General features: G+C 25.6%; 1 protein-coding gene across 2 annotated transcripts in view; it reads right to left on the bottom strand.

Annotated features, from left to right (window-relative positions):
- The window catches only part of LOC126897157 (cytoplasmic dynein 2 heavy chain 1), a 36,860-nt gene that overhangs the window by 25,100 nt on the left and 2,080 nt on the right, over positions 1-9,680 (bottom strand). For both annotated transcript variants that reach the window (XM_050670538.1, XM_050670533.1), the window contains exons 3-31: positions 9,370-9,543; positions 9,149-9,281; positions 8,966-9,092; positions 8,530-8,887; positions 8,370-8,469; positions 8,140-8,291; positions 7,854-8,075; positions 7,262-7,431; positions 6,983-7,175; positions 6,682-6,909; positions 6,313-6,411; positions 6,123-6,253; positions 5,886-6,029; positions 5,612-5,821; positions 5,314-5,551; positions 4,912-5,261; positions 4,717-4,832; positions 4,502-4,656; positions 4,254-4,421; positions 3,843-4,001; positions 3,640-3,779; positions 3,343-3,565; positions 3,049-3,276; positions 2,799-2,990; positions 2,540-2,718; positions 2,346-2,484; positions 1,987-2,289; positions 1,691-1,914; positions 1,309-1,624 (exon numbers count right to left, since the gene is read on the bottom strand). In XM_050670538.1, the coding sequence (XP_050526495.1) occupies positions 1,309-1,624; positions 1,691-1,914; positions 1,987-2,289; positions 2,346-2,484; positions 2,540-2,718; positions 2,799-2,990; positions 3,049-3,276; positions 3,343-3,565; positions 3,640-3,779; positions 3,843-4,001; positions 4,254-4,421; positions 4,502-4,656; positions 4,717-4,832; positions 4,912-5,261; positions 5,314-5,551; positions 5,612-5,821; positions 5,886-6,029; positions 6,123-6,253; positions 6,313-6,411; positions 6,682-6,909; positions 6,983-7,175; positions 7,262-7,431; positions 7,854-8,075; positions 8,140-8,291; positions 8,370-8,469; positions 8,530-8,887; positions 8,966-9,092; positions 9,149-9,281; positions 9,370-9,543 (5,571 nt within the window). The remainder of the gene's footprint in view (positions 1-1,308; positions 1,625-1,690; positions 1,915-1,986; positions 2,290-2,345; positions 2,485-2,539; positions 2,719-2,798; positions 2,991-3,048; positions 3,277-3,342; positions 3,566-3,639; positions 3,780-3,842; positions 4,002-4,253; positions 4,422-4,501; positions 4,657-4,716; positions 4,833-4,911; positions 5,262-5,313; positions 5,552-5,611; positions 5,822-5,885; positions 6,030-6,122; positions 6,254-6,312; positions 6,412-6,681; positions 6,910-6,982; positions 7,176-7,261; positions 7,432-7,853; positions 8,076-8,139; positions 8,292-8,369; positions 8,470-8,529; positions 8,888-8,965; positions 9,093-9,148; positions 9,282-9,369; positions 9,544-9,680) is intronic.

Genomic DNA, 9,680 nt, shown 5'->3' with positions numbered 1-9,680 from the left:
TAAGCCTATGCGTATTGGGTAGCTAGTCTCGTTGCTAATGTCTTTGTTTTAATAAACATCGCGCCGGCAGACAACGCAGAGAAACTTACGAATATATTTGCAGTGTTTAAATTTTGTCTTGGTTATTATTGTGCCGCATCCTTTCAAGGTGCTTTATTTTAGCACCGGGACACATTGGGCCATCACAATTCCGCCCTGACAAATCTTTTACATAGATATAAATATTTCTGAATCTTGTTTTGGCCAGGCCAGAGGAAAATTTAAGAAATATTGGTATCGATCTCTCAATAAAAAAATATACTCTCTAAAAAAATACTTATTCAATAAACGTAAAAAAAAATCAATAAGTAAAAAAATCAAAATTGTTTTTATAATAAAATACAGAGTGTTTAAAATCTTTTACAAGTAAGATCAGTCTTAGACTTTGTGTAATTAAATCATATTATTTAAAGTCTTGAGTCGTTTTTTGTAATTAATTATATAGACTATATGACATATAGTGTAAATCGTATACGTAGTGCGTTTAATACGGAAATCAACACTGGATTACTTGAAATATTATTGTATTATACAGGACGAAAGGTAAGTACAATTTAACCTATGCTTTCGAACTTCCAACAATCTATTGCGTGATAAACCATTAATAATTAATGAGAGAAAGAATTAATGAGAAAATTAATTTAAATAAAATTGAAGACAATTAAATCTACAAAAAACTTAAAAACTTATAATAAATAATAAACATAATAATTTACTAAGTAACTACCAATTTCTTTTTATATTTAACTTATACAATCTCTTAACTATAATAATTATCCAATCTCTACTTTAATAACTTTTCTATTTCTTTTCTTTTCTTTCTTTTTATTTTTGGTTTATTACAATACATAGTAAATTAGGAGCCATATGATAATTTTTAATTATTATAACCAAAGTCTAAAAATCACTAGTTTACTAAATATTGAAGTTCGTAACATTAACCCTTGCGTGCCATTTCTTATGTTCCCCTATAAATACGAAAATAAATAAAGGCTACAAGAGCACTCTCTTTAATTGTTATACTAAAAAATGTTAAAAAAGTGTTTAAAAATGTTTTTCACTAAAAAATGATTTTTATATCTAAAAACTTTTGCATACCCACTTAAAAAAAATACTAGTTCACCCAAAACGTAAATAGATTGATTAACAGTTTTTAATTAGATATTTGATTTTTTCTCATAAATATTTTAATATCGAATTGGAATAATGTTAGAATTGTCAATCGATTTCAAACCCAAACATTTTATTATCATAAAATAAAATATTTACTTGTTTTTGATTTGCTTGCAAGCCAAAAAATTCGGCAGATTTTTGTATTTTTTGAATTAAAGATTCATGTATTTGCGCCTTATTTAATTTTTTTATTTCTGGAAATATTTGACTTATCAACGATTTAAATAATACGCTATCGTTGTATGTCAATTTAGATATAGTATTGAGTTCTAAGGCTTGTACTATTATTGAACATTCGTCTGATAGAGTTTTTTGAGTAGTTGTAGCTTTGAGAAGTGTTCCACAAAAGCCAATAACTGTTTTTATGGCACGTAAACCCCAATCGTAATGTTGTTGATTACTTAAAAGTTGCCTTAAATATCAAATAAGAGTTATGTATACTAAATTTTACAATAATTGTTAAATTGTATAATTTTACATTGCTGATTCAAAAGTTTCAACTAGTTTTATAGCTAATATATCTGGATATTTGAATCCTTCAGCATGCAGCGACACATTAATTATTAAACTTTGATCTGGTTTACTCATAACAATAGGTCTAAATAATTGTTTAAGATTGTCCGGTAGTTTGTTTCTTCCACCATAACCTTGTCCAGCTGGATTTAATGTAACAAAAATTCCCACATTAGGATTTAATTCGATCTAAAAAAAATATACATTTAATAAGAAAATAAATATTTTCCTATGTATATATATATAAAAAAAAAAACGAACTTTTTTATCATCCAAAATAAAAAATGTATCTTTATTTTTTATAGCTTCTTGTATAGAAAGAATTTTTGTCGATATCATTGATAGAGTTGTATCTTCAAGACGATTAAACTCATCAAAGCAACCCCAAGCTCCACATCTAGCTAAACCAAGAAGTATACGAGTCATTGACTTAATATCAATACCTTCATCACAATTGAACACCAAAACTTGGCGACCAAATAAATTTCCGAGAGATTTAACTGACTCTGTTTTTCCAGTACCAGCAGGGCCATATGGATTGCCCCCTAATCCCATGCTCATTGCCTGTAATAAAAATGATATAAAAATGTATACAATGTTTAGGGATTGAATGATCTCACTTGGGTCAATGTTAAAAAGCAATTGTCCGTAAGAGGCGTGTGAACTAGTTTTGGTATAATTCCTTGGTATTCGTAAGAATAGGAAAATTCTGCATTGACCATTCTTATATTTATTTCACCGTCGGTTGAAGCATAAAACCTGTAATTAAAATTCATATATTAATTGCGTCTTCTGTAATTAATTCTATAAGTACCTTAATCTCTTTTGCCATTCCCAATCATCAAGCGCCGAGACACGAGACTCAATAAGTTCATCAATTACTCTTAGATGAAAAATTGTATCTAAAATTAATGCTTTTATTTTTAAATTCAATACCCGATTTTGGTTTGTAGCACTTTCTAAATTTAATCCTGTATATGTATTTAGTTGATTCTGAAATTGATATAGTTCAAAATCATTTATTTCAATTAAAGATTTTGCCAAAAAATTTTAACAATCGATAATTTTATTACCTTTAAAGATTTTTGAAGCTGCTCTAGTTGACGTTTTTTAATAGCTTCTTCGCATCTTGAGCTGAATAGAACTTCATTAACGATGCACAATATCTGAGAAGGATACTTAAGGGGGTCTGTTTCTTTTAGACAATTAATAAAATTTTTTTTCAAAGAGGATGTTATTTCAATCATTAATGAATGTAGCCACTCCTATTCAGTACAGTCTTTCTTTAATTTAATGAACAATAATAAGATTAAAATGATTTACTTCAACATGATCTGTTACTTGCACTGGCTTTTCGAGTAAGACTATTTCATTCTGTGGCGATTCAATCGATATAATGTTACCTGAAGAATTAAATTGAACGTTTTGTACGCCACTAAATAATTTTTTCAAATGTGCTTGAACAACTGAATTTTTTTTTGTTTGACCAATCATTTCCAGCAAGTCTTCATCACTAAGAAAATAAAACCTCGGAAAACTATTTCGTTTATCCTTGAGGAAATATAATTTTGAAAAACATAATTCGATTAATGTAAAGTATGACAAATTGATGCTTACCTCTAAAAAATTATTTAAACACTTTTTTGTTGTTGCCAACAAACTTAATATAGATTCTAAAATATGTTCTATGTTATTTATTTTTAAAAAATTTAAAACTTTTGTGGTGATAGATTGTTCTAATACATATTTAAAATCTCTATCAATTCTATCAAATCTAGATTTTGTGTCTTGGTTTAACTTTAAAGACTTATTACCAAATATTGGATCCATGTATAGCCACCTTAAAATATGTTTTGTATAAATGCTTTATTTGTTTGCATTAGAATAATTAATCAAAAATTATCGTCCACTTACTTTCTTTGGATGTTTGACAACCGTGTCAAACAGGTCTCAAGTTCGAGTAGCTTTTTTTCCCAAATTAAAGATTTTTCCAAAAACTGTTCATCGTTAGATATATTTTTAATTGACTGTAATAAGCATTGTTTATCACCTATCTAACAAGCAAATCAATTAAATATTTAAAAAAATCACATTTCAAACTTTTTCAATAGAATTACTGAAGTAAAGAGTGTTTTAAAGTCGCCAATTATATGAATTTTATTTCCTTTTGAATCAATATGATCAATTTTAGTGAAGAAAGTTTCAAATTCCCATACTTCTAACTCTGAAAATGCATGTCTTATAGTTATTTCACCAGATGCTCTAGAGTTCAATTCCTATGTACAAAATGAGAATTAATTTGACAACAGTATAGTTTTGAGTGCTTAAAAATTTAAAGTATTTATACAGACGTATATACAGAACTCAAAAATAAATTGTTATACTTCAGTAAAATATAATAATTTACCATCTTTTTTATTAAGTTCTTTAAATATTTTTTACGAGTTTATTTTATCTTTTAGATTACACTTGTCTTAATAATTAATATAATATTATTTTTCATTGACAAAATAAAAAAATATTTTTACTTGAATATGAGTAATTTTATTTTTAATAGTTTCTTTGCTGTTGATAAAATCTTCTAACTTTAAGTTATTTATATTTATATGAGACATGCCAATAACTGAAAATAGTTCTCTCCAATGTTTTTCTAAAAAAGCTTCACCTTGTAAATATTTTATATAAATGGAAAAATCCTAAATTTTTACGAAATATAAAAATATTATTCACAATAAAACAATGAATAGATAAAACTTGTGTAATTTAATGAGATCACTTTTAATGTTTCTATCTCGTTGTGTATATTAATTGTCAACGGTGATGTTTCTATTTTCTGAAGTTTTTCTTGCCATTTTAATACTAAATCCATAATTTTGTTATATGCTTTGTTTCTACAATTTACCCAATTTTCTTGGCCTATTTCTTTGAGATCTAAAAAAATATATTTTCATGTCTACATTAATGAAATTTTTTTGTTAATGAAATAATAACCATTTATAAATAGATCGAAATAACCCCACATGTTTTCTAAATAGCTTAGTTCTATTTCGATTGAATTATATTGATTAAAATCTGGCATTTCCACAAGAGCTTCCTTATTATCGTTTCTGAAATTAATATTTTCATATAAATTTTTGTTTGAAATATTAATTGAATAATTGCTTTTTTTATAAAATTTAAAATTACATTAATTTTTTTTTATGTTCATTTAACATATTCCATTCAGCTCGATTTTTTTTTAGGAACTCAATGACTTTGTTAAAATTAAAATTTTTGTCTTCTAAAAATTTTTTAGGTTTATTCATTTGCCATTTAGACTTGAACATGTCATACATATTTAATAACTTTTGTCCTTCTTCAAGTAAATTAATTTTCATAGCTTCAATTTGTTTTTTCATAATAACTTGATGATTATCTAAAGTATTTTTCAAATTTTCCCAATCAGATTGTACCTTACTAATTTTTTCTATTCTTTCGTTAGTCCAGTTTGATAATATTTTTTGCTTTTTAACAGTTTCAATAAATAAACCGTCCATCTACGAAAAAGTATATAAAATAATTGTGAAAATAAACTTTTATAATATAAACCTGTATTGCTGCATCGATAATGTTACAATGAATAGCACTCAATTGTTTTGTTGATGATACTTGCTGTCTTAAAGTAGATGTGGACTCTTCAATGAATTTTTCTAAAGCCACGATATCGAAAAGAATTGATGAATGCAGCATTATGGTTAATGAATCCCAATAACGACGATTGTGTATTTCAAGCTCTAAACGAATAGCTGCAGTGCTTATTATAAAACATTCGACTCTTAATTCGGCGCTAAAAATATAGATTCTTTCAATTATATTTATTTTTAATATTTAGGATATTTATATAAACCAATTAAGTTTGGCAATTTCTTGACCCCATGATTTTGATGATCTAAAATTTAATTCCCAATCGTGAGCCGTTTTAATATTTTCTTGGATTAACATCTCTATGTCCACCAGACCTAATGCAACTTTGTTTTCCCATTCTTTTAAAACATTTTCCAATCGCTCGAAAAGTTCTCCAGCTCTTGTGTACAATAATAGAAACTTTGAAGCATTACTATTCAAGATTATATGTAAAATTACTTGTCATATTCTCGAACTTAATAGTTATTTAAACTTACCGGTCAATAATGGACGCAAATATAGAAGTAGAAGAATCTACTAAACCATGAAAGTGTATAGGAATTAATGTGAATTTTTTTAGCTGGGCAAAATACTTCATCCGTATTTCTTCCATTGGAGGATCAAATTTAAGTTGTCGTTGTCTTTATTTTTATATGTAAAGTTTAAAATTTAATTTATTGTGTTGCATAAATATTTTGTATAAAAACAATTTAAAATACTTTTTTATGAGTTACCTAAAAATTATTTCAAGTCTAAAATCTGGTAGATGTTGATTCAGTGAATTCAACCCTATTTGGTATCGATGATTAAGAGCTTTATATATTTGATAATCTAAATGAGTTTTCCATGTACTACAATTGGAAAACTATACATATAACTTGATTAGAGTACATTTTTAATTAAAAATAATAATAATTTTAGTACTTTTTCTTCGACTTGTTTAACAATATCTCTTATACTCTTGAGAACTTGTTTCCAACGATGCTGTTCTTGTAATATATCTATTTCCATTAAATTTATAATCTAAAAGTTATTATAATATTGTTAAAAATATTTAAACTACGCGAGGTTAATTAAGGTTTGAACTACATAGGATATAATTTTTATAAAATTTAGGTATAATAGTAGAACAAGATATAGTTTCCAATACAATCAGAAAAACGACAGTATAGTGTCGATACATGTACATTTTATTTGTCTTTTAAAGTACGATTTAATTTTTTTGTTGTTAATGAGAACATCCATAAAAATTTAAGAACCGCTGAATCATAACGTTTTTGAGATATAGGTTACCTTGTTCGAAACTACTTGGTGGTAGTTTGCTAATGTTTGGTTTTCTAATGATATTTTTTCCATTTGTCTTTTCATTTCTAATATGTAGTTGTCAATAGAATTTACATCTGTCCAAGTGACGGTCTGTTCTCTTTTAACTAAATTCATAAGTTCCACTGCAGAAGATAGCATCATAGGTCGTTGGGAAGGAATCATACGATCTCCTATCGTATTATGAAAAGAAGCAATCTAAATTTAAAGTTATTATTTTATATAATTGTTTATAAATTATCGATTAATGATACTTATAGTTAATTCATACTTGTTCAAGTGATTTAGCTTGTTTAATAAATTTGTTTCCTGTTTCTGCAACGAGCTCTATTTCTGATGGAATAATGTAACCAAAAATTTTCAACATACGGATTTCACGTATGAGCAGATCAATACTTGGATTAAAATTGACTTTCATTAATTTGTCTGTTTGGAAATATACTACTGGATCATTTATATTGTGTCTACATATTATACATATTTTGAGGGTTATTTTATTTAAAGATTTTTGTTTACTTAAAAAAGATTTAAAATACTGCAAATGACTTACTTAAAACTATTGTTTTGTATGGAATGTTTCTTATCTCTAATCCAATCGTTAAAAATTCCCATTGCTGTATCAGAAATACTAGACTTATGATTTTCTATCGATACCTTCAGTTGACCATAATCATTCAAATTATTCAGTGTCCTACTACTCACTTTTTCAATTTCGTTCAACTACAAGTTTATTTAGTATATTTTATTAAAAAATCTTGTACACATATTGTTATATTATTGTGTAAATAATATACAGTGATCTCATTATGAAAACTACCCTGCATTTTTTCGTGAAACAATGATTTTTTCTTAAAAATATACTGAATATAATTTAATTAACTTTTAAAATCATGATACATATCAAGTTAATAAAAAAAAGACTCACTAAGAATAATTTATAATGGACACTTTCAAAAGTTAAATGAACCTATTATTATTTTAATGCCATATAATTATTTAATACAAAAATAATCTATTCTCCATTAAATGGTATGATATTTGATATTTATCATAATTTAACAAAACAATGAGATTTGGTATATTTAATATATCACATTGTATATGAATATATATATATATATGTATATAATAAAATTATTTACTTGAGCTTTTTGTTGTTTTAATGTATACAAATTTCTAATTATTGGTTGTAATTCAACAAGGTGCAATGTGTTCATTTTTTGTGAATTATCTCCATCGACATCTCCTAATTTATTAACTATGTTTTGTAAGCAATTCAAAAAGTTTTCTAGTTCTCCTTTTAGTTGATTGTTAACATTGGGACGTCCTATAATATCTTGATAGCGAATAAATTCACGAATGAGCTGTACATAATGAGTATTTATTTATAATGTCATATTTAATTTAAAAAAAAAAAATTATTCTTGCCTCAAATGTATTTGATTTCTTTCGATTTATTAAATTTCTAAGTTTTCCGACAATTACTTCTTCTGTCGGTTTAAGTTTCTTTTCAAAATTTTCAACAACGGCTCTCCATGTTTGGGTGGTATGCGAATTTAAAGGAGTTAAATGTTTAAACTCTAAATCGATTGAAAAAAATATTTGGAACATAATTAAATGTTTAATTCATTTTTTCACTCATATAGTTTATTACTTACTGTTAAATGACTTCAAATTATCACAAGATCTCAGTTTTTCTTGTTCACTAGGGGTAAGTAATTGTAAAATTTGATTATTCAAACGGATTATTGAAATAGTCTGAAAATTTTTTAAATGTAAATATATATTCAAATTATAAATATGTTATTTTAGTATTACTTCGTTTATGTAATTACTAAATGATATAATATTTGTCGGCAAATATGTCTTTCCAACCCATTTATTTAAATGATAGTTAGGCCAATATAATTCAGTTAATTGTTTGCAAGTTTTTATCCATTTATCACAAGCATTTTTACAAATTTTTAATAGTTCAATTGACTTATTGTAATCTCCAATCCATATATCAGTTTCGTTAGCGAATCTTTCGATTATTTTAGTGATGTCATTTCCAAAAATATCAAATAAATGTTCCATTCTAGTTTGAGGGTACATGATATCTTCTATTTTCCAAATATCGTCTAAGCAGTTATGTATTGTCTCTAGGTAATCATCTAGATCTTGTATTAATATTTCTCTGTAACAAAAAAATAATAATATATATATATATATAGTACGTTTAAAAAAATTTGAACATTTTAAGTTTTTAATCTACTTCATTTGTTTGACGACTGATGTTAAATATATAACTATTTTCTCAGCAGCAACAGATTCTTTTTTGTTGTTTGTGTTATTTTGAACAACTACCCAGTAATCAATTTCATCTTGAACATCTAGTATAACTAATCAAAAAATAATTATTTAAAAAAAAACACGTTAAAATATAATTAAATACTACTTCCTAATTGTGACTCAATCTTATTTTTCGATTGTTTAAACAAATTTTTGTGTATAGTTGTTTTTAAACCCATTTTTAGATCCGATACTAAATTTCTTAACTTGGGATCCAAATTAAGATCGTTATTCTCATCCTAGAAAACAAAATTTAATTTAATCAATCAAGCGTAAGTTTTATTTTTTAATACTGTGAAGTATTATTATTATTTTTTGACTACTTACTTTTAGCAATAATGGTGAGTAAATATAATGTAAATTATTGTATAGGGTTTTTGTTGGGGAATCTTGTATTGTATATACACAAATAATTGATCGTATGTTTTCTTCAGTTATACTCTCCTGACGGCTTTTGTAAAATACCATTATTTTACAATTGTTGTCTTCATTTTGAGATATCTATGTTTTTTTTTCGATTTAAAAAATAGTTATAGAATATGAATTAATATTAATATACATAAGACTATTTTTAGCTTCGATGCGAAGCTGAGAAGGTATTGGTTTTACTAAGATGTGTTTTTTTTTTTTTTTTTTTT

The sequence above is a fragment of the Daktulosphaira vitifoliae genome, unplaced genomic scaffold (genome assembly GCF_025091365.1).
Source record: "Daktulosphaira vitifoliae isolate Bord-2020 unplaced genomic scaffold, ASM2509136v1 Scaffold_1, whole genome shotgun sequence".
NCBI lineage: Eukaryota > Metazoa > Arthropoda > Insecta > Hemiptera > Phylloxeridae > Daktulosphaira > Daktulosphaira vitifoliae.
The sequence above is the reverse complement of the archived record's forward strand: the minus strand, read 5'-3'. Positions and strand labels throughout refer to the sequence as shown.